At 39.3% G+C, this 25,297-nt stretch overlaps 1 protein-coding gene across 3 annotated transcripts in view; it reads left to right on the top strand.

Moving 5' to 3' along the window:
• The window catches only part of LOC106145853 (von Willebrand factor D and EGF domain-containing protein), a 192,127-nt gene that overhangs the window by 103,622 nt on the left and 63,208 nt on the right, over positions 1-25,297 (top strand). For all 3 annotated transcript variants that reach the window (XM_021296547.2, XM_065070320.1, XM_021296548.2), the window contains 7 exons: positions 2,625-2,729; positions 5,404-5,518; positions 8,901-9,151; positions 10,364-10,583; positions 16,179-16,316; positions 18,076-18,228; positions 19,674-19,838. In XM_021296547.2, the coding sequence (XP_021152222.2) occupies positions 2,625-2,729; positions 5,404-5,518; positions 8,901-9,151; positions 10,364-10,583; positions 16,179-16,316; positions 18,076-18,228; positions 19,674-19,838 (1,147 nt within the window). The remainder of the gene's footprint in view (positions 1-2,624; positions 2,730-5,403; positions 5,519-8,900; positions 9,152-10,363; positions 10,584-16,178; positions 16,317-18,075; positions 18,229-19,673; positions 19,839-25,297) is intronic.

A 25,297-nucleotide genomic window follows, 5' to 3' on the forward strand; every position in this document is an offset into this window, starting at 1 on the left:
CATTTTATCTGCTCTTGTATTCATGTTTCTGATTTTGCTCATTCTTTCCATGACATGCTGCTGAACATAGATAAGAAAAGTACATGGGGCTACACCAGAGCATTTGGTATAATTAGTTTAGATATCAAAATACAAACTCCTACTTGGGCGGCAGATGACTTGGGCTGTCCACACGGATGCCTGGGTGATGAGCTGGAAGAGCTTGGCAGCAATTTATCTAATTTGGGAAGCAGGTCTCTTGCTTATCCTCAATTCGTTATCCTTGCCTATTATTTGCCAAAAGCAGAGCACAAAAATAAAACATTTGTTAAAAAGTCGGTGAGGCAGAAACCAGATTTGAATTCAGCAAGCTCTTACATCTTTCATTTTTCATTTACAAACATTCATACAAGTCGAATTGTACGCAGATTATGAGGGATACAAATAGCCAAGATGTTTCGTGACGAATGAAATACTTTAGGCACAACTGAGAGATTTCCTGATTGTCCTGACTGCTCATGCCAAAGCGGCTCTTTCTTTTCAGATGACACGTATGTTCACACAATCAGGACACAATTCCAAGCATTGGCTTTTAATGGCCAACCAAATTTGAAGAGAGGTTTGCCCAGTTTAGGTCTCATTGAAGTATTTGTTCTGCATCACTAAGGTGACTAATGGAAAAGCAATTAAAATAGCTGTAAAACAACCCAATTCTATAAAGACACTACAATGGATGTTTATAATAGAATGCAGAAAAAAATCCAAATTAAAAAAAAATCAAATTGGCAGGAGTTACATTTCATTCACAATGCTTACTTCAGATGGAACAATTAGTTCAATTTTATAGCTTTTTATGTTTTTCCCTGTCTACCCATTTCTTCACCCACTATTAGTGCATCAGTATTTAGACAACATTGGACTCTCTGGTATAAGACTGAAATGAAATGTAAATTGCATTAGGAATAATATATTCTTAATGGAAATCTTGCTGCCAATAAGCACTGTCTTTGAGTGAAGAGCAGGTCTCCAGGGGGTTGGCTGTTATTTTTTTCTCCTCTGAAACTGCAGCATAAGTTCTTTCCTTCTTTTAAAAGAGTTTTTACCTTTAATATAACATACGATAGTCCAATATCTCAACGGCATATGATGCCCAAGAAAAAATATTGTTTTCCTTAAAGCTATACCAATTAATTTTACTGCACCAATGAATTAAAGTAACTTTTACTCTTTGTACTTCCAGTTATCTTTGTTCAATTTAATGCATATTGACTCTCTGAACTGAAAGGAGGTTGTGGCATGGAGGGTGTTGGTCTCTTCTCCCAAGTAACAAGTGATAGGACGAGAGCTAATGGCCTCAAATTGCGCCAGGGAAAGTTTAGATTGGATATCAGGAAAAATTTCTGCATAGAAAGGGTTGTGAAGGTCTAGAACAGGCTGCCCAGGGCAGTGGTGGAGTCACCATCCCTGGAGGTGTTTAAAAGATGTGTGGATGAGGTTCTTAGGGACATGGTTTAGTGACAGAGTTAGGTTATGGTTGGACTCCATTTTAAGAGTCTCTTCCAAGCAAAATGATGATTCCATAAATAGTTTACTAATTGATCAAAAAACTTTATACTCTTGACCTTGTAGAAGTCTCTTGTGAGGGGCTGAGGGTGTTTCAGCTTCAGGGTCACTGGAGAGATGGAAGAGGACTTGGGGGCTGGTCTTACAGCAAGAGGACAAAGGGCTACCTGGCCAAGCTGAAGCAAAAGCTTTGTTAGATCTGCTGAAGAGCAGCTCTAGTCTAACTCTGAGAAGCAGAAACCCATAAATTACCTGAGAGAAAGGGCTTTGCTTTCCCTCTGGTGTTCATCAGCGCTTCCAGCAGCAGTTTGCATTGGGGCTGCTCTTTAATGTTCACATGTCTCAAGAGGTGTCACAACTCCTTCTCAGAAGCGAACCCTTTCCACATAGTCTGACGTCTTTTCATTTTTATCATGGAAAAATTAACACATAAACTCACTTAACCTTTTCTTATTATGTAAGCATTCACATGTGAAAAATGCCATGCTAACATAAGGCTTTCTAAATTACCTACATGTACAGGGATCTGTGAGCTGGGACAGGTGACTGTTCTTCTGATGTACCTTTCTATGGAAACGGGACTGTTGCCACCTGGTATTATCCACTCTAGCACTATTTTTAAGGTCAATTTAAAGTCACCTAAACAATATGCATTCTTTTTTTGTTGTTGTTGTTTGCTTGTTTGTTTTTACCCCAAGGAGTTTACTTACTGATTTGCCATCAGTAAAAAGTGATCCCGAATTTCCTCTAAAAATCTTTTAATTTCACAACCCCTTGAAAGACACCCCTGCAGTACTTGAGTACCTATGCAGTTTCCACAAGGGTACTGAAAAAAACCCCTAGCAGTAATCAGGGAAGTTGAATGCCAGCTGAGCCAAAAGATCTTTTGGTTATTAATGAATAGTTTCCAGTTTGGAGCATTAAGCAATTTGTTAGCTTGCAGCAGAGCCATTCACAAGTGGTTTAATTTATCTTGCTGGCAAGCATGCAGTTCAAAGGGGCAACAGTATATGCTCCAAAACGAGCAGACAGTCTCCATATGGAAGATTATTACTTATAAGGATGATTTTTGTATCATTTAGATCACTAACGATGGCTTCCAGTACAGTAACTCCAGAGTGCTGACCCTCTACGATGCAGTCTGCCAGGCTTGCCAATTCCATCCAACCGAACTTTGTAAATTAAAGGTAATTTAAAGAGCATAAAGGTTTAATATGGATCGTTCATCTCTTCCTTAGCCCTCTCCCTCCCTTTGATGTACTGTATGTAATAACTGCTTTAGAAGAGGAAAATCTATTCCACAGGTCAGCTGCACAGCCCAATACTTTTCCCTCTTTCGCAATCTCCTGGCTGTGATATTTTATTTTTTCCATATTTACCTGGGGTATGAATACCTGATAGAACATGCTTTATGATGCACCTTTCGCAGGCAGACACTACCAGAAAGACCACGGTTGACAATATTTATACGTTGAAGCTGTTAATGGAAGTAAATAAGGCAGAGGAGTCTCCCCAAAAAGCAGCTTAACTTCACTTTTGCAGTGTCTCCCCCAGGAAGCTATTTCACCTCTCCCAGCCTGTCTGGCGAGGGCACTGAAACTGTAAGGTATATCATTTCTATACCCATTTTCTGCCTTAGCAAGAGGTATGTAAGATGCTCGCTGTATAGTTTTTGTCATGTGAAAACACACTTGAGAGAAAATAAACCATTCCTGCTTACACTAAACCCTGCTCAGTACAAACACAGAGTGCTCGGATAGTTCCAAAACTGTAATCAAGAGTCTAGTGCTGCGTTTTAAACTGCCAAAGTACCTGGAGAGCACTATCACCCTGTTTTCCTGGGGACTTATTGGTGTAACATCCCCCATCCCCTAAAAAAAAAGAGCCTCCCTGCTCTTAGTTTCTAAAGAGCTGAGTTAAACAACTTGTCTGTTTTTCAGTGGGGCTTTAAAATAAACTTTGGGAGGGTATTGGGTGGCATATTTGAATGTGCTGATACTGTTCTCTTACCCTGGGGCAAGGATGAATGAATAGGAGTCGACCAGTCTGCCTTTTTATAAAGCGAAGATTAATCAGGTATATCTTAATTCATTTGCCCCACTGTTATTAACACTAATGGGAAAATACAATTTTCAAACTTCCACTGATTGCAAGAACGTATCAGTTATAAAAATAAAATGAAAGTTCACATTTTTTCAAATAAATCAGTGAACAGAAATTACTTTATGGGCCCAAACGAGGGCAAAACCACTTAAATTTCAGATTAAAATAATTGTGTCAGAACCATTTCAATTAAAGCTAGGGTGGGGTTTTTTTTTGTCAAAGGCTTTCCTTATTCTTACATTTCTGAAACTCAGAAATATATATGTTTTCTCAATATGCTGCTGTTCTCTAAGGATTACAATAATTTCTATCCTAAGATGCTTCAAGGGACTATTTGAACTAGGCTTCCAATTGCATCAGACCACATTCTAATTATCCCCTCTTATAACATTACTTTGTAATACCTAAATTGCTTTCAGAAAAGGTGTTTCAATTAGGGGACATTTTATATAAGGCCATTTCACATTCTGTGTTCTTCTTTTATGGAGCCCATTCTGCATCACACTATCACATGCATCTTTTTCATCAGGACATCAAGCCTTTGAAAACAACAATGTAATAAAATCTAATTAACACCCAGATTTTAATGCTGAAGATTTGTCACGTTCTACCATGTTGAGGCAATTATGAGAGTCCAATTTCTTGTTCTACCTTACCCATTACTCTCGAAGTGGTATTATTTAAAATATTGACTGATCTGCTTTGCAAAAGAAGTTTGAGAAACTAATAAAGCAGTAGATAGAAACCACAAGGCCAATAACGGGACATACGTTCAGTCTCAGAAAAGCAATTCAGAGCAAGGAAATGGAAAAATGTCTTTGGCCCTGGTGGCTTCTCCCTGCCGCTGTCCCACCGCAGCGGTGACATCCCGTGTTCCCAACAGCGTCCCACGTTTTGCCAGGAACCTGCAACGACAGATGAAGCCCCATCTGTGGGACACCCCAATACAGGATACGAGCAACAGGTAGAACACTGCCACAGGACCTTCCTGTGGCATGGATGTTTAATTACACCTGTTAATTATGTCCCTGTGTTTGCTTCTCGGACAACCCAAGTGTCTTCAGTCTGCTGGGAAGGCACAGGGACCCCCTGGTCCTGGTGGCCACCTTAACTAGGAGAGGAACAGGTGGGTCCCCAAGCTGCTGTGCCCACCATGCCCTGCATGGACATCAGCTGGGACGCTCTGCCCCACACGGGCACCATCCATGTGCTCTGCTGTTGCTCACAATCATCTCACGGAAACCTTAAATCTAATGCAGTTCTTTAATCTGCTTTTATATCATCTCGTTTTCGTATTTTTATCAAGGACCTCCAGAAATTATTAAATTACGGAACACGATTCCAAAATTCTAAACAGAGTTTTTATGCAGTCTCAGTTTTTGTTGATCTCACGGAGCTCATTTTTGAGCTAATAATAATTATTATTATAATCATATTATAACCTTCACATTAGTAGTCACAGCGGAGAATAATGATCACATACACTACATTTTGTCACATTAATGTACAGGAAGCAACACACATGTTGCCTAAGCTAAAACATTCACAGCTACAAGGATCTCACACTGGAAAACTCACGTCTTGTTTTTTCCCTGTTGGGTGAAAGCACCAGCATTTAAATTGTTCCTATTTTATTGTTTCAAGAAACGGGCAAGTTTCTCCTTATCTCCAGAAATCATTAACTGCCAATTTCTTATCTTTCTTATGTCTTTTTTCCTTAACCCACCTCCCACCCATTTTTATTTCCTTTTTTGGCAGGAAAATACTTGTAATATAGATGGACTTTGCTATGGTGAAGGAGAGTCAAGCCCCTCCAGTCCTTGTCTTCTCTGTGCACCTGACATTTCTAAGTTCACCTGGTCTATTAATGAAAGTAAGACAGTTTTTCTCTAAGATTTAGAAGCAATTAGCTGGGAAATTATGGCTTGGTCTATGAAATATATGGTTCCTTCATTCGGCTAACATGAATCTATCCTGCATAATAGTGTGAGTGGCCTGTTTAAAATGGGAATAATTGGGTGCACCAGCAGTGTAGACCGATCAGAAGCATCCAATAATCCACCGTTTGCACTATGCATCTGGGCATGTATCTCATTCTGGCTGAAACTTGACAAATCCTAAATTAATAAAGCCAAAATAACACCTGAAAACGTAGTTGTTGATGTGTCGGTGCCCCATGCAGTGCCCAGATCTGTCAGCTAAAGGTGATGGACCCCAAATACATCTGTCATCATCACACAGGTACAAATCTTTAAGGGAACAATTTGGAGAAAATACTGTTTTTAAAACACTGATGTATGTTTTAGGTATCTGGAGGAAGTGTTTTCTTTCCCTGAGCGAAATCCTATGAAATGCCACACAAGAGACCTTGGCTTAGCAGGGAGTCTCAGTGACAGGGCTCAGCCACTCACTCATTACCTTCTCAGCCACAGACCCAAAAGGCTGATTGTGCAGCCCGTCGGGGCAGGGGGCATGGAGAAGGTGAATGCTGAATGCTAAGGGCTTCATCATAACTATTTCATGGCTACACCCCCAGTGTAAACAAAAAAAACCACTTACCTAATGCTTTACAGATAATGTGTGTTTGAGCAGCATTAGCTTCACTGCACATCTCCCCGCTTCCATGAGCGCATTCACAGCTGGTCAATATAAAGATTATTCTGTAATATATCCATTATATAAGTAAATTTGTGTGTTGGTCCTAGAAGGAGTTTCTCTGCACTTGTAGGTTCTGTAAACACAAGCAAATTGCAAAGAGGTATGTTAGTGACAGGACCAATTTGCATTTTTGGTTTGCGGTTTTATATATCTTTAGGGTGACTAGGTCAACAAAACACTTAGAGAAAAACAATGGCTCTTGTCCATGGGGAACAGCTGGGGATGCTCGGGGTCAGAGGCTCCTAGAGAGGACAAGGTACGGCAGGAGAACAGAGAGAGCTGTAACACCGTGGCTGGAGTCCAGAGCTCCAGTGGGGACACTGCCAAGAAGGACCAGAAAGGATCCAACCGTTTCCAGCAACATAAGAAGTCTTAAGTTGTCTGAAACAAACTACGGAAGCAAGAACACAATAGGAAGGGTGAGAGTTGTTTGTGAAGCCTTTAAACTCCTTTTCCAGCCTAGCCGCTTTGAGTTTTCTCTATTTGAAACCATACACCTCTACTTGATGTCCTAAAAAGTCCAGCTTTTGGAATTTAAAACTCCTTGTCAGGAAAAGTTGTAGGCAGCTCCATCCCAAGTGTCAGCCAACTAAAAATCCCATTGGGTGTTACTTGGGCGAGTAGTTACAATGCCTACGGGTAAGCCAGGCCTGAAGAAGAGCTTGTAGACCTGAATTCTGTGGGTTTTTCCCCACAGATATAGTTTAGTCTAGTGAGAGATACTATCTGTGACCCATAAACCTTGTCTCCTGTCTGTCCTTCCACTGCATCTGCTACAGCAGTAGCATCTCCGGGGATGAGCCGATCATGATTGTCATATAGACAAACTCATTATTAACAACCAGACAGCTTGATTTTAAAATTCAGAAAATGGCTTAAAAGGAAAAAACCTGCATTTGTTTGGGGATTTATAAAGCTAGAAGTGATTTGGGAAATCTGAAACAGATCATGGTTAGCTTTTCAATAATTTCAAAACTTAGAAGTATTATAACGGTTTGTCTGACTTGTTTTCAAAATTGTGAAAACCTTTTTTCAAATACTGCAATAATTGGGAGTGTATATATATATATATATTCGCTGGATGGCAAGGAGATCTCTGTGGAATTAGAAACACTTTTATTCACTGACTACTTTCAGAACATCTGATTTTATGTTATTTTGTGCCTACAACTTTTTATTACCCTCCATCCAGTTAACACCTTTGTGTTTATCTGTAAATGCATACCCAGCATCAATATTTCATTGATTACTTTGAGCACAACTTTTATGGGCTCCATGGTTTAAGTGTTTGTGAAATAAAAGGTAAATTAATAGATTGAAGCTTTCAACAGTTATGCCAGGCCAATCTGCTGGACAAGCAGTTTAGAAAGCCCTGATAGCACAGCAGCAATGAGTGGAGAGACACATTTAAATAACTGCTTAATGTGAGACATGTTATGGAAAGCAAAGCTTGATAAAAGGATATTGCACCACAAAAAAAAAAAAACTAATAATGACTTTCCACAAGTGTAATGCAAGGACACATGCAGTCCTTATGAGAAAACATACACGGGTCATAGTTTTAGACTGTGGCTTGAAATTAATCCTTGGTATTAGAAATACTCTTTAAGTTAAACGTAACTATGGACAAATTACACTGTGAGAAGATTAAATATCAATACATGTCAATTTGTACTGCTGGTTAAAGAGAAGAGACGGCTGGAGACTGAGGAGACTCAGGACATGAGATGAAATTCCCAACCCTGCGTAGAGCTGCTGCCACCTCAGGGTACTCAGACAATCCTGCTCTTCCTTGGTTCCTAATTATAAAATGTAATACTTTTCTCTACCTTGTCCTCCTCGCCTATTTATATTTAAGTATCTTCAGGCAGCACTCGTCTTTAACTGAAAAACAGCCTTGTATAATTAGGCTTTTGTCTTCATTAAGGAAACACTGAATGTAAACAACCTTAGAAATAACAATGCCAGTGGTGACGTTATCCACCGGTGTCACTGGGGACAGAGAACCTCAGCATCACCGATGTGCCTCCGCTGGCACTGAGGAGACTTTATTTCTGATGAAATGTCCAACTGAATTCAAACTGCTCAGGCTTAATTACCACTCATGGGTAAAGGCAGAGGAGTCTACTCAATGGAAGAGTTATACAATTTCTACCCTCTTCAAGTTACCCATGCAATTCATTTGTCATTCAGCATTTTGAGAATGAGTTTACTTCTATTTAAATGGCTAGATAGATAGATGTATTACAAATACAATTAATTGAAGTTTTAGTAAGAACCTGGGGACTAGTGGGAGGTTATAAAAGTCATGTCCAACCTCCTTCCACACATCAGATAACACATCGAAAGTAACCAAAGTTCAGTATGGGAGAAAAGTTCAGTATGCGAAGTGAGAAAAATAGGAGGTAGGAGGAAAAAAGCATGCTTTTTGGTAAAGCCATTTGCTGCCCCTAACATCTGAAATGCTTCCTCCATCAGTCTCAGGGTACGTTTTGTCCCTTTTTCACTGAGAGCACTCCTACAAAGACCTGCGCTGCGAGCGTTTACGTGGGAAAAACTGGAATTTATGTAATCATGGTTTCATTTTTGCTGTTTAGACAACCTGCCTCCTGTGTTCCAGGCCCCCTCCAGCAGGCTGCTGACATTTATTGGTGAGAATTTTGTTTACCAGCTAATAGCGGCGGATCCGGAAGGGTCGGCTGTGCTATTCATCTTGGAGGCCGGGCCGCGGGATGTCAGGCTCTCTCCCGCTGGCCTTCTGATCTGGAAAGTTGATTCAGAAGAAACGCAGACCTTTGAATTCACTGTGTCGGATGAATGCAATGCACAGAGCAGATACTCTATTGAGGTAAGGGAATGAATGCTTTAAAGGAAAAACAAAACAAACCTGTTTATCATGTCATTGCTTGGGTGCAATTGTCATTATGGCTAATAATTTGTTACTGTCTTGAAAACTAAGACTTCAGCGGTTTCCTCATAAGTGTATATTATTCAGCACAGCAATAATGATCAATTAATGGAATAAATATCTCTGAGAACATAGAAGCTATATATACAAGGAACAAGAGAGTGCTATTGATTGCTGTTCGAAGGAACACTCTTGCAGAGCCTTTTAATGGTTCATTAATCTGCTTTAAAATTCACATTCTCCATTTGGATTGCAGAAAAAAGCATATAACATAAAAGACCAAGTTTTAGCTATAAAAGGGAGATTATAACTCATTCTCAATGATATTTTTAGAGGGTGTCTTGCTCTTATGTCATTACTCCACACTTTAAGTTTCTTGGCAGAGCTTGTGCATTGCTTTGTCTTACTGTATAGCCTAACATTAATCCTGTGATGGGGTGAGCTAATAAAGTGGGATGCAGACTCCTGACATAAGAACAGTTTTGTGAAGATTTTTATTCCGAAAGATTCCTATTTTTACTCTTTCAAACCACTATCATCAAAAATACCTATCTGCTGAACCCACACAACAAAGGGGAAACTGGAGTCTAGGTCTGGTTTTAAAGGAAATATTTCAAACTAGACCTATGTTTAACTAGGTGAGATAATATGAGGTTTGACTCAGTTGCAGTGCTGTTCTTGTACCTACATAAAATACAACTATGGACCTCTCTTCCCTAAAAAGAGAGACCAGGGAAGAATTCCACAACCATGTTCCTGCCTGGGAGCTGTGTGTAAAGTGAAACAGTAAGGAAAGCAGGCAAAGAGAAGAGATTTTTCATTTCTTGCTTGGAAAATAAGGAATAAATTCTGCCCTCAGATACTATGTAAAAACTGCTGTTATAGCAAATACTTTTTTTATCTTATAAGAAGTTAGAATGTGCCCCTAAATGATGGAAAATAAATCCCTTTAAAGTTATGCTTTCAGTCAAATAAATATGCTGAGTATGAGACCATCTATCCAGACAAAGGAAATGGGTTAGAATTAAGTTTTCCTAATACTTGGTAACATGTTTGCAATGCAAATCTGTCCCTTCCTAAAAGGCAACAATAAACCTCTCAGCCGTGATTATTCGGAGGACTCTTACCATGACTCCCTCTTGCCTTCCTCAGGTTGGAGTGAAGCCCTGCGGCTGCCTCAATGGTGGAACGTGTGTCACCAACATTAAATTCCCTCCAGGGCTTGGTGAATACCTGTGCTTATGTCCAAATGGATTTGATGGAGAATTTTGCCAGGAAGATATTAATGACTGCAAATCAAACCCCTGTGGCAGCGGAACATGTGTGGACAGTGTGGAGAGCTACTTTTGTATATGTCCCCCTGGTCTGGGAGGTAAAACCTCACTGTTTCCATCTCTGATTGAACTAGAGATATATTGTGCTATGGGATGCACAAGCATCAGTCAAATATAAGCCTCCTCTTCTGCTCCCATGGCTTAGCTTCGGACAGATAGAAAATGGGCAAAAACAGCTATCTAATCATCCATACACACAGAAGGAGAAATGACCCAAAGCTCTGTAGTCCTGAAATGACCACTCAAGGAGGCTCCAAAACTCCCTGCTCTCAGTTTCCACCTGCTCATTTCCATGGATTTGTCCATCCATGAGGTGAGCTGGGAGAACACTGAGCAGAAGAGAGAAAAGGCAAAGATCCAGGACCCTTTCACACTCCATGGGATTTTACTAAATTAAGCTAATGAAAGAACTGAGAGTTAACGATTTTTCTAGGTCTAGGAAAAAGAAGTAGATAGGGAAAAAAATGCAAAAATAAATTGTCCTTTAGTCCCACTTGAAGCTTCATTAAATTTAAACATTAGAAAACCACAAACCCATTTGGTTCTCAGACATGCTGATGGAACAAATCTAACCTTTTAAACCCCAAGATGATTTTAAGAAACACATGGAAGAGGAATGATCACTGCACCAAAAAAAAAAGAAAATATTCTTTTAAAAAGTAGAATGAGAAGTGTGAAGAAGCTGGAGAATGAAATGCAGTGCGGCCAAAGAGGTAGATGCAAGACATACAGTGAAAACGGGAAAACCTGAAATGTGAGGAGAAAGAGAAGCATCTAACAGATGATGTAGATGAGGAGAAATGGTGTTGGTACCCATCACACAAGTTCTAGTCAGCTTCACTGCGTTCAGGACACCTGTGAATAATTCACACATGTGAAAAAGTGCTTATGCAGCACGTGGACAATTGCCCTGTGCTCTGCAGAATGGAACGGACAGAGCCACCCATTAGACTCCACTGCATTAAGCTTCTGGAGCTTGGCATAGCTGCCAGGTCTTACAGAGTGGCCACCACGTCCTCCAAGCTGGGACCCGCACTCCAGCTGTGCCTAACACCACTCGCTTCCAACATAACAGAGTCTCACATTGTCCTAAATCTCCTGGAGTTTCATGGAAGCTGTGGTCTTTCCATTTGTAGTTCGGCTCTTAAGGAGGTACAAGGCAAATCTGAACATACAGGACTTGAGCAGGATTTCTAAACGTGGTTCTTGCTTCGCTTCACAAAGGGCCACGTAAAATAACAGCCATTGGAAAGTAAAGACATTGTGTTGCTATCCGCCCTTGTCAAATTAGTTTCCCGCAGGTGAGTGAGGCTAAGTGGAAAAGTGTTAGAACATCTCCTAAACCAGAACCATTTCAAAAGCAGAGTAAGACCAAAACATGTTAAGCTGAGCTCAGATTTCTGTCTTTGAACCTGTCAAAAACCCTACCTTGTTCACATATTAAAGCATGAATAGATTCATGAGACCCATAATATTGGCTGCTGTGCAGTGCTACAGGTTTGAAAAATCCAGTCAAAGTAACATCGACTGCTCATAATTCTTACTGCTCATCGTGTGGATATATAAAAGAAACTAAATTATAAACAAAAGCAATGAACAGATTTTACTCAATGGGCTCATACAGGCAGCAAGGTTCCCTTTCTGCCTTTCAGCAGTTCATGAAAACTTCTTCATTTTGGTCACATGAGACTGCAAGTCCAGATTTCATTAACTATAAAATATCAGCAGAAATGAAAGAATAAAAAACATTCAGAAGTGGGAGTTCAGAAAACAAGGCCTAAAAGATGTAGGACACACAGACATTATTAACTCCAAGTGATGTTGGCAAATAGTGAAAACCTGCTGCTATCCAAAGTGTTTCTGCCAGCCAAGACTCTACTGATGCAAGAACACACAAGTCTAAACATGAAGAATAAAGTTAGAAAATGAATGTTTGATTAAAATATAAAAATCCCCAAACCAAACAAACATATACAGCATGTCTTGAATCCCCCTGGAAATATCATTCCTATGAGGACAAGGAAGTTTGGGAACATTTTTGGCTGCATTTAGTTAAACACTTGGAAATATACTATGAGAACAATTCTTCACTGCCTGTAAGGAGATAGATTGAAACAATAAAATCCAATATAATTCCATGAGTTAATAACTTCAGTGGATCTGCTCCTGTTGTTTGATCATCACCAGTGTCACACTGCTGCCCTTCTCACTTTACGCGGTATTGCGCATCAATGGAGTGAAATCAAGCTCTATTATTCCATGTAAAATAGTCTGCCATAATTACAATGCATTGTTTAAAAATCCACATGGAGCATATTCCGAAATGTGGTTCCTATGCTTACACAAACAGTAGTGAATGAAATATCCAACACTTCAAAATAACACAACAAAACATGCAGCTGACTTAGAGACAAGGGCAGAGGACACCTTGATGGCCAGAGAAACACTGGGTTTTCCTCAACCCTTAATTCTCGCTGGGTTATATAAATGCCTATTGCTTTTGCTGTAGTTCCCTCATCAAAAATGCTAAAACACAAGCAACAACAGGGAAAAAAAAAATGATTGAGTGAAACAGGAATATATCTCAAAGTTTTAATAGCAGGTGAAAAATTATAAGCAAGTGGAGCTGAAAGCCAGCTGGGGAGTAGATGATTTTACTTCAGGGCAGGTTCTGTGACAACAATAAAAGCTCATCCTCAATGTTGTGTTTATGTCTCAATTCCCCAGAAAACCATCAGTAATCTAATGAGAAGGCAATGCTACCCTGCTCAAGTGACAGCACCACTTCACCATCAAATCTTCACAAATGATAGCGAACAGGTAGTAGAAACAAAAAGTTAACTCTTTTGAGAGCTTCTCAGACACCACTGCAAGACAAGCGGCAGCGCAAGGAACACAGCGTGTTGCTAAGCGGTGGGAATTCGTGTGCATGGGTGTAATTTAGGATATAATTTAACAATGGGAACAAGGCGGGGAGAGAAGCCATTGGAAAATCTGAGGGAAGGATCACTCCAGAATTATCACCACTTTGAATTTCTGCAGAGACTTATATAAGCTTATCTCATCGAGTATTCAAAACACATTCCTTTTTCTTCGACATTATTAAGAATTCCTGGTTTTTCTTTTCTTGGCTACTGAAAGCAAGAACATCACCCACCTGAGAACAGAGCTCATCCTTGAAAACTGTATCTCAATCACAAAACCATTCTTTCATTCCCCGTGTACCATCCATTAATATAAAATTGAGGGGTGGAAGATGAAATCATAATTTCATTTTACTTTTCAGGAACCTGAAGGAAACTCACAAGATTCGTTCATGGTTTGTAATTACCACAGAGTTCCTACATGAGTCAACTTAGAGTCAACATAAGGTGAAGACACTCAAGAAGTTTTTCTCTGCAGCTGTAGGTGGTCAACTCCCCTCGAGGCACAAAACAACCTTTTCTTCTCAGCCAATTTCTTGTGCACGGACGGAGAAACAGAGCTGGCACAGAAACAAATATTCCAACCCTGCAACCTAAAGATCTTGCATTCCTATTATTTTTATTTGTACTATAGCAGTGCCAAGAGAATTGAGACCCCTTTGTGTTGCAGCGCACCGGAGGTTGTGCAAACAGAATAACTGACGCTCCTTGTTGCAGGCAGTTTTTACCCGTTCCTGCTGCTTCTTTTACAACCTTCAGCCAAGTTTCAGACTTTGCAAACATTTGTCCTTGGACTCAGCTGGACTATCATTATGCCTAAATTGATCAGACACTGTTCAAAATCCAATCTCTACGAGTGAAATGAAGTGCTTGCACGGTTCCACCTTTACGTTACAAAAATCAGTCAAGTGACTGAATTTTAAAATTTAGCTTGTTACTGATGGTGTTCCTTTGCTTTTTGTAATTCATCTTTAAGATTTTAAAGGCAGCCCTTTGTAGCAAAAATAGAGGATGTAGGAGATGGGAGAGGGGACCTGAGGAGAAGTGGTTGCTGCTACTGAAACTGGGAACTTCCTGCCTACTTCAATTGTCTATGGTATCATGTTTAGTCTTTACATGATACTTGGAGAAGGAAAATAATTACTTTTTTAGTCAGAGGGTAACTCATTAAATATTTTCCAGAATGTGATGTCTAATAATTTCCCAGCGTGTCATCAGAAAGTAGAAAGCAGAGAAAAGCAGCTTGATGCTACAAATGTGCTAATTAAATAATACAATAGAAATAGTAATCCAAAATCTAACAAGTGAGGGGAAAAAGTAAATTAAGCCCTGCAATACTACGTAATGTCCAACTTATTTAACAGAAGCAAGAAACATGCAAAACCAACTTAGCACCAGAAAAGGGACATGGCTTTTGTGCCACTGTTCGGGTTTTGTTTGTTTGTTTTCAAAAGACATGAGAAGGTGATGTCACTAACATTTTTAGGCAGCTTAATCAAGAGAGACCTCAATTTCACTTTTTTACAAGGAGATGCTATTTTAACTTGAGCAATGGAAGCTATTTGAAATGCTGAAGCAATGAAAGATTATGCTGTAGGAGATGAATAATAATGTTCTGTCTTTATCATCCTGTAACTCATTTCACCACGAGAATTTTTTTTTGAAAAAAAAAAATATTCTATTATCCTATAATCTTCTTTCATGATAAAGCTGGATGTCTGATATGGAACAAGCCTTCCTGTACCTTGAGGTATGTCTTGAAGCAAGTATCTGGACCAGAAGTTGTCCCAGTCTCCTTGGGTATCCTAGAGATGCCTGGATAGAAATGACAGGGACTAGTTTACAACCTGCTGTCAGGGCTGTGTATTCTGGTAACCAGCGATGGCCAAGTTAAGTTTTTTCAAGTGCACAGCGACAGCAGAATGCATACAAGAGGCCTGAAGGACTTTTTAACAATGTTATGTGTGATTACTCAGATAGTAATTTTAACTTTTGGGTCACCTTCTCCTATAGGTATCAGTTGAACCATCCCGAGTTGTAAATTCAAGTATCAGTTGGGTCCAGGAAGTTTAAAACCTTATTTCCAAAATAAGCAACAGCCAAGACACATTGGTTTGGGTTTTGATTCTATAGCAGCTTATGTTCTGTACACCAGCACTGTGCCTCAGATATTTTCAGCAGGTTTCTTCAAATTTTAATTTAAATAGAAAAAAAAAATGCTTTTTAAAAAATGTGGTCATTTTTTAAGGTTTACCTTCAGCCAGAGTCTATCAGGCTGGTTCACAATAAGCTATTAGTTATGTGAGGTTCACATAGAAACAAAAAGCACAATAGGTCAGTACATGGCTCTTCATATCCTAAAGCCAAGATGGTGACGTTCATTGCCTTCTTCAGTATATGACAAAGATCTCACATAAACAAGACAACAAAAGCAGTGACAAAGATGTGAAATGCAGGGGAAATAATTCATTTAACAAGCAGTTTTCTACGAGCGGTAGTCTGAAGTTCAGTACTTCTGGAGCCAGTAACAACAGTAATACACAGTGTGATAAAAGCAGGTTTAAGTGAGACAGAGTGAATTTGGCACTAACATGATCCCGGTGATGAGTTTACAGGTGAGAAGTGAGCGTTAGTCTGCTTCAACATCTGAGCTGAGGAATAAACAAGGAGCCTTTCCTGAATATTAACCTCCCCTTTGTTTTGCCACAGGTCTCAACTGTCAGGAAGACAGGAATGAATGTGAAGAGAGTCTTTGTTTTCCAGGAGTCTCTTGTATTAATACGTTTGGATCATATGCATGTGGAATTTGCCCCAGTGGGATGGAGGGAAATGGTAAAATCTGTAAATGTAAGTGTTTGCATGATTTATTTTAATAGATGGGGAAAAAATTGGTCCAATTCTACTACTATTATCCTTAATTATTTTGCCACTCTCTTCAAGCACAGACCTTTAAATATCCGTATCAGACTACTGTCATATTATATTAATATGGATAATTACAAACTGGTCTCTCTTTGCTATTTTTCACTGCAGTTTAGTTCCATTTTGATTAGAATGAACAGCAGCATACAAAAAAGTATTTTCCAGATGCCAGCTGGATAAGTTGCCAAGGATGTTCCCCATGTTCTTCACTATTTCACTCCTAAATACACCATTCACTAAGAAGTACTTGGGGAGTCCAACTGGTCCCAACTGGTGAAGGAAATGGCTAGGAACAATTTTACACCTGCTCAGTATTTGCTTTTGGGGCAACTGACTGTTTAGTATAAAGACCACAGTGACTTTGTGCTGTGCTGAGGCCTTCCCAGTGCACAGGCCGCGGCCTACCCACGCTCTGCTTGTTTCAGTCCTACACACATAAGTCTCCTCCAAAAACAACATTTTGTTGGCCAGAAGGAAAGAAATCAAAACTTAAAGTGTTTCACGTTTGTTTGTTTGCTGGTGCAACTGCAGGATCCTGGCTCCAGCAGGACTGCCCTTGCCAGATTTACCAAATATCCTGTCAGTCATACTGCCAAATGTCTGTATAGATTGTTTTCTTTGCTGGATTATTTGGCCACATTGGTTATTTCAAAGTAATTTTGCATCTGTTTCGCTAACGCATGTTTTTGTAGCTGATTTGACCAATGAAGGAAGAATACATAAATGATGCCCTCTTAAGAAAATGTATCAGAAAAAGTAATTTCTTTATATTTTTTGAATTACAAAAAGATTTCTCTATTTCCAAAAATGCACGTTTACTAGAAGCAATAAACCCGAGGGCTTCCTTGTTCATCCAAAATAGGACAGAAATCATTCTTTGTAGTTCTGATATACAGACAAGTTTTGATATACCTACTCATATTTCCCTTGCTTAAGCAAGTATAAAGGCTTCTGAGAGGAAGGAGAAGAAAGTTGAAGTAATTTTATAGCTCTTAGAGCAGCTCACTGCTTTCTATATTAAATATCTAAAGAATCCTAATCTCAGGCTTTATTAAGAGTACAGAATATCCAAGAGACCCATAGCAACAGTTGTTTAACTTGCAACATTACCCATGTAGACTTCACAAGCCCTAATTCACCCAACAAATTATCTTAAAATTGTGCAGAAATCAGTGTTTTTTAGAGTCTCCGACAAAAGATTTTCCTCTTTACATCCACGTATACTTTGTACAGGTATTTTAACACATACAAAGTTTGCAGATTAACTAAATGAAGCCCAAAAAAACAACTACAACACAGAAGCTTTCACAGGAATCAGACAGAGTGCAGGTCCCAGTGTGTTGTGCAGCATCTCCATCCAAGTAACAACACTGTCTAACACATGGGGACCCGAGCCCTCCACGCTGCCCCCAGCTCAATAAAAGATCACTGTGCATATTAAGTACATCTCCCAGCTAAGCAAAGTTCAGTGAGTTCCAGTATAGTCATTTTTTCTATCTTTGTGATGAAGCTTTGCTGCATGTCAGCAGCTGACTCACCCGATTTGCCTTTATTTGCTTGATGGTTGGCTTCCAGAATAAACTTATGTCAGGTTATCTGATTTGCTGTTACTGTTGCTTTTTATCATCAATCACAGCTAAGCTGTAACACCTTGTTTCCTTGTCTCCATGCTTGCTTTTCACAGCTGTGCTTGCCGCTGACATTACAAAAGCTTTAAGCACTGAAGAAGGGAACGGCAAAGGTGAATTGAACAAGACTGAGGTTAAGCAGCTACTGCAACCCTTAGAGGCAAAGGATTCTTCTGTAATTAAGAATTTTAGCATAAGTGATAGACACGGTAGGTATACAAGGTTATGAAACCCTTTCCAGTTGCTGCAGTTTACTTATGCAGAAATCATACATTTTTATCATCTTAACAGTAAACATAAACTAGCTGTTTATAATACATCATAGAAAGATAAAATCAAAACCACCCTCAATACATCAGACTGGACTGGTGCTAAACAATTTTATATGGGAACAGAGACACTACAGCAACAGCAATCAGAGTGGCCAGCCTTAACTAGAAATCATGTCGCTTCTGCAGGTAGAACAAAATCACTCCAAATCTTAGTGATCAATGGAAAGCACGATGATAAGAACAACAGCTTATGCCAACCTGCCATCGCCAAGTGATGCTGACATTTTATTTCAGCGTTTGACAGGCAGTCACTGAATTAAGGCTGGGTTTTGAGCATGAGGGAAGATCAACTCTTGAAGTATGAACTTGACTGTGGCAGCTGCTTTTCCCAGACAGGGCGCACGTCAGTCCTCTCTAGCAGGGCTGTGCACCTGAACACTGCTTAAGTTGACCCAGTTCTAAAGGGTATTGTATTCTTAGTGGATTTTCTAGTGTAGGCAGGGAGCAGAAGAATTGAGGCTGGACATGTCTGTTGTGTAGGGGCATATATAAAGTTTGTGGGTTTTTTCCTCACCTTCTTTTGTGTATCTATACCAGGCCAGCCAACACCTAACCAGAACACGCCTCTAACAGGTATCATAATGCTGCAAGCAAGGTGCAAAAATAAAGCTGCAAATACTTGAGAATCATGACAGAGACCTCACTGAGGGCAATTTAAAAAGATCTACAATGATCATTAAGATTTTATTCATCATCTGTTCTCTGTCTTGACACTATTAAAAACTTCACAGGCAGTTCATATACGCTTGCTATTCAGTGACATCATAAGTGATAAAATATTACATATTACCAGAGTGCTAAATTTTGTATGTAATACTAAGATAATTAAAGTAATCTCCTGTCATACAAGGTCTGACACATTAAGGATGATTTCTAGATCAGAAACCCATGTACTTGATAGTGTATTTTTAAAAGTAGGGTATATGTGCTGCAAGGTTTGATGATTACCTTCCAATTACAAAAGACAAAAGGATGTCGAGTAATACAATTTCTCCGTTAATCTTCCTCTCATGCTAAAAATTAGAGTTTCTATATTATCCATGATAAATGCCAAACAACTTTGAGTAATAAACTTGAAAACATGTAATTAGAGGACTAATAAATCTTGCTTTAATGAGAAACAGCTGTTCTGTTACACAGTGCCTACAGGACATCCTCATGTTTGGCTCAAGGTTTGGGAACATTATGCATTAATTAGACATTAAAAGAATAGAAGCAGTTTTAAAGCTTTAGTCAGGCTCAGGTAGTCACTGCTTAATATTATATATGCATTTGATTTGAGAAGTTATTAATAAACACGATTGAACTCCCTTCTTTTTTAGGCCATGTGGCACCACTGTCACATATTACTACCTGCGCCAACAGGCCGTGTTTTCCTGGAGTGTTGTGTTTTGATCGGAAACCCCCTTACATTGGATATGTCTGCGGCCGATGTCCTGCGGGGTTTTTCGGAAATGGTCGAACCTGTACCAAAGTCCCCAGGCCAGGTACTTTTTCATTTTTAGAATTTTAAAAAGGTTTTGCATACAAAGGCTGTAAGAAAATATTAACTAGTATGGTATTACAATACAACATACTTTATAATCAAACACTAAAGGCTTTTTTTCTTTCACTCTTACCTGACGAGCAGCTAGCAGGTCTTATTTCAGGAATACCTGGCTCTACGAGCTGAAATTCAATAGCTCAACCACCTCATTTGCCGTTAGGGAGAATTCTTCACAACAGGACTTACTAGATGGTATGAATCACCACATCTGTATTTCTACCACAGCACTGGCACAGGATTTCAAAACATGTTTCCTCCTCGGGAAGATCAGAACATGACACATGCCAGTATCGCTCTGCTTCCCTTCTTTCCTAATTCTTTTGCTGCAAGGCATCTGTTCCCCAAGGTGACCTGTGAAGATGATAAACAAAGTGTCACCGAAGAACAACTACACCAACAACTAAAGGCAACAGATAATTAAAGCATTTCAATAGTATCATTTGTACCCTGAGCAATAATCTTCCTTAGGGAGCTCTGAAGCTCAGCTGGTCCCATTAATCTCTGAGGACTGATCATTAGAAGAGGTCTTCTGCTGTGATAAAAGACAAGCTGGGTCCTGACCTCAGGCAGAGAGTGGCAATAGCATAGCAACCACTCATCAGTCATCCGAGCCTGCTCTCTCTCCGTGAAATTCTCATAATTCAATGTATGGCTTTCGAGGGACGGTCTGGATGGTTGTCCCCTTTTTACTGCACAGAGAGATTTGCCAAGAGACCTCATGTTTATTCCTTAATAACAGCAGTTACTAGGTCAGATTCCTTGTTTCCTTCGTGTCCTTAAGTATTCCAGATAGACTGGCTTGAAACCTGTCAAATTGTTCTCCAGCCTCCTCCGCTTGACAGACCCACCTTCGCTCCCCATTCCGTATCCAAATCAATTACTGTTGCCCTAGTGCTGTATTTTGATGCACACTCTCAAAGCAGAAGCAATTTTACCGCTCAGTGTAGGTATCATCCAATTTCTTTGAACTATAAATTGATTTTAGCCAGTTCGCTAAATCTAAAGGTCACAAAAATAAACCCAACATTTTTCTTTCTCTAGCAATGAGTATGTACAATATATTACTCAGTTTGTCAGAGTCACGAAGTCAGCTACTGACTCTTCTATAACTTGGTGAAGCTGTAAAAGCAGTTGAGCAACAAGAAATAAATCGTTGCGCATATAAATAAACTAACATTTCTGTTATTGCCCAAAGCTGCACCTTGTCGTTAATAGGATAATGGGATATACATTGTACACCCCAAAGGTCATTTAAGTGCTGTTGAGTAGAACAGATACTCTACAGCTGTAGATATTGGTGCAGTAAATCAGACACACCTACACTGTGCTTATATAAACATTAACCAACACATTTGTGCATGTTCTAAAAAGAAATGTAGACAGTGGTTGTCATTTGCTGTGATTCATACCTGCCATACACAGCCCCAGGCACGATTTAAGAAACATCCCAAGTATCAGGATCTGAAACTAATATATGATTCTTTCAAAAGCAAGTTGTGTATCAGAGGCTGGGGGGTTGTTTCTCTTTTTTTCTCTCAAATAGCCACGCTGAGAGTGGGACTTCATGCTGCAAATGTGCCCATGCAACCAGCTCAAGCACTTTGCGGGGGGGATGAAGAGGAGTTATTCTTGGTTCCATCAGAACCTTATATCCACTCATGTGAATTATATCACAATATAAACGATGAGAGCCTTGTGCCTCAAGGTTAAACGAGAGTAGTCATTTGTTTTAATATTTAGAAATGAAAGCAATTGCTGCAGCTGTATGAGTGTCCTAATTTATGACTAAAATGATCGGTTTAACTTTCTTTCCCATGTGCTCTGCTAGTTCAAGCAGAATTATTGTATAGCACTGATGATTAAAAGATATCAGACAAAAAAGAAAGAACTTCCAATTAAATTTATGTACAGTTATGGATTATGATTATTATGAAATCCTCCCTGCTAGAATAATAGCTTCTCTCCCTTGTAACTTATGGTATCAGTCTTCAAATGAAACAGAACAAATCCTCTTCAGCTTGCTACAGTGCTTGTGAAGGTACTGGGATTATGTGCCACTTCTTTCCAACTTTAGTAATTTTAATCTAAAAATACTCCTGCTAATCCCTATTTTGTACTTTTATTGGCCGCTTTTGACATGAAGTTATACTCAATTGTTGTGATTTAAGGATTAAAGGATAAGTATTTTTTCTAACAGAAACTGCAAAAATTAGCCCACTGCCTTTGTAGACTACTGAGGAGAAAAAATACGCCAGAAGAGAATTGTTTCCTACGTCAGTGTTTGATGAGCTGTACCCAAAAGTCCTTCAGTTTTGATTTATAGACAACAAAGTGCCATGTCCTCAGCACTGATGTGTGATAGGTATTCATCTCTTGATGTATTTGACTTACTGCAAACTGTGTAACTCCACCAGTAAGTTTCTAAGCTATATTTACCTGTTTTGCCAACAATGAGGAGTCTCATTCTGTTCTCACTTATGGTATTACCTGGTTTATATCAGCAGTTTGTACCAGTTTAAATCAGCCAGATTTGATTGCGATTGTTTCTGAAGCACATTAGATTAGTCCTAAGAAAAAACATCACCAGTATCAAAGCCGATATGGAGTTTCACATATAAAGGGGAAATTTTATTTTTAAAAATACATTCTTCTATCAGAAACAAGAAACTCTTTCTCTCCCTTCAAAATCCATAAAGTGGGTATCCTACATTATTTTAAAAATTTACTAGTAGGATCAAAAGTCCTTTAATTTTGCTGGCGTTGCAATAAAGAGGAAAGTATAAGGAATTTAAATCTGCCCAGGCATCACTAGGTGCATTATACATATGTATAATATATCTGTTACCTTTTTCTTAGAAGAGGCATATCTATTAAACCAAACCACGCAGTATCACTGGTCATATTCTTGGCACAAAGAAAATGAATATATCCTAATGGGGAATGCTGGTGATGTTATTGCGTGTTACAGTATTAGTTCATGTCAGATGCTACTGGAATTTCTCTAGACTGGTTTCATCACTCACAGTCACAGAGATACCCATCTGTTTGCACTTTCTTTAGCAGGTTAGAGAGGTTGGTGCCATCGCAAAGGATTTATTTTTTTCCTATTAGTAAATCAGCAATTTTACCAGACAAAGCAGCGCCACATCCATCACCAATAAGAGACTGTTTGTTCAGAGCCAGCTCCTTCTGCCTCTCCTGCTTCAGGGAGCCAGAGATCAAGAGAGAGGATTATTTTATGATCTCTGTAATCGAGTTCTGCTGTTCCGTTCTGAACACCACTGCTGGCTCTCCTGCCATTGCAGTTAATTTGCAGTATTGTAGACATTTGGCACTTGATGTATTTTTGGATGTGCCAGCTATTTGTTATGTTTATGTACTCTGTATTTTACACTATTTCAGTATCTGCACCGTGCTTCTGAATTCACTTTGATTTTACATCAGAGAGACCTCTGTGACCTTCTCATTTGCACCACTGTCAGATCAACATCAAGGCTGGGATTTAAAAGGAGAGCAAGATGTTTTGAATTAAAGGAATGTGTGTGTTTAAACACATGCTGCTCAGGATGAACCAGAGGAACATACTAGTCCTAAGTTTTAACATTCTTAACTTTTAAATTTTGAAATCTCTGCTGTCACTATTAGCACTCATCTCTGATCACTGTCCATGAAAAATAAATAACCCCAGTAAAAGCTTCGGTCACCAACCCAAGGTTTATTCTCTGGAGCAAACTGCAGGAGTAGGGACCTCTTACTGCCTGAAACCCATCAAATGATTTTGCTTCAAGAGATGGCTGAAGAACATAATAGATTCCTTTCATCTTTTATCTAACAGAACTGATGAATTTGCATTAAAAAGATCAAAGCCCAGATTCCAGTCTTAGTTAGACCAGTGTAAATCATAAATGATTCCATTAAATGAACAGCATTACCCTAATGGTGTGAGCTGAACACTGTTCCTGAAGACAGATCTTACAGGCCGTTAAGGCAGGCATATCACAAACAGAACTTTTCCATATGAAATCTGTATGTACCAACAGGTGTCGACGCAATGCACACACTTCCCAGCATTTGAAGTGTGCTTTGCAATGAGTAACTAACCAGTCTGGACTTGGTTTATGCAATGAATAACAAAGCTCACTTGAAGGCAGCAATATTTTCATGCTGCAGTTCTTAGCTATGAAGTTCTCTGAGATCCTTGCAAAGAAGTCAAAAGAAACACAAAAGAAATATTAAATAATACTCTGATTTGCCTCCATCTGGTAATAGCTCTCAGCTATTCTTGTGGGCTCCAAAACCTGCAAGTGTTGCACCTCCTGCTCTGACTCAGGCCACTGAAACTCTGTCCACAACTCCTGTTTGGAATTTGTGGTGGAACTTGCTGATCCCTTCCATAAACCATGTTTCAGTGTTTCTAGCTTGTGTAGTTCAGGACAAAATGTACATTTTTTAAGGCTGACCAGATATGATGTAATGATGTCTCCTTCAAGAGGTACGTGATGAAATGGCAACTGAAGTGGGGTTAGAAATCTCACTCAAAGACATTCCATATAAATTCGGACTCATGAAAGACACAGTTTTGCAAATCGTATACCAGTAATCTTCGCATGAGGCCAGGAGCAGCCTGGCATTTCAGACATAACCTGTGCCCCTCTCCTGCCCTCTCAGTATGTAATTGCCACCGAAAATCCTCTTCTGTACTTGTCAAGATAGAAAGGGAATCAGAGAGTCTTTCTGATGGCTTTCTCCTCCTTACAGATACCTAATAAAATATTAAGTATTTTCAGAAAAATATCAACAGAGGCCTATATGGCACATGCTATGACCCAATCATAACAACTGAAGTAGGCACAGTGGGAAGAATATGTTTAGATAATTTAAAAGATAAACGCTTTCCAGCTTCACTGATCCATATACTCTGTCAATCCAGAATTTGTTAAGTGCTTCCAATCCAGATGATATATTTAGGAAATGATGTAGCTCAGCAATAGAAGACCAATGAAGCCCACGCCATAAAATCACTAGGGAAGAGGACTCAGCTGTATGCCATGAATAATATTTACATTCAATCAGAACATCAAGTACAGATTACATTTCTCTCCTACCAAGAATGTGCCACCTTTTGCTTAAGCAATCACTGTGCCATCACGACTTTTAAGTGATAATAACAACTCTGTCTCTAACAAATAATCTATGGAGGATAGAGGCCCTGTAGTTTTTTACACTGACACAACAGAGAGCAAGATTATCTCTCCTTAAATTTTCCAAGCTCATTTAATCACCCAGCCATGAGAGCACGCGGCTTTTAAAGCGAGCCAACCCTGTTTCCACAAATTTGATAAGATTGCTGTTTTGTTAAAGGCACTTAGAAGCCCTTTAGAACTGTGGAGTAACTCATAC

This window comes from Columba livia, chromosome 7 (assembly GCF_036013475.1).
Source record: "Columba livia isolate bColLiv1 breed racing homer chromosome 7, bColLiv1.pat.W.v2, whole genome shotgun sequence".
In the NCBI taxonomy this organism is placed as follows: domain Eukaryota; kingdom Metazoa; phylum Chordata; class Aves; order Columbiformes; family Columbidae; genus Columba; species Columba livia.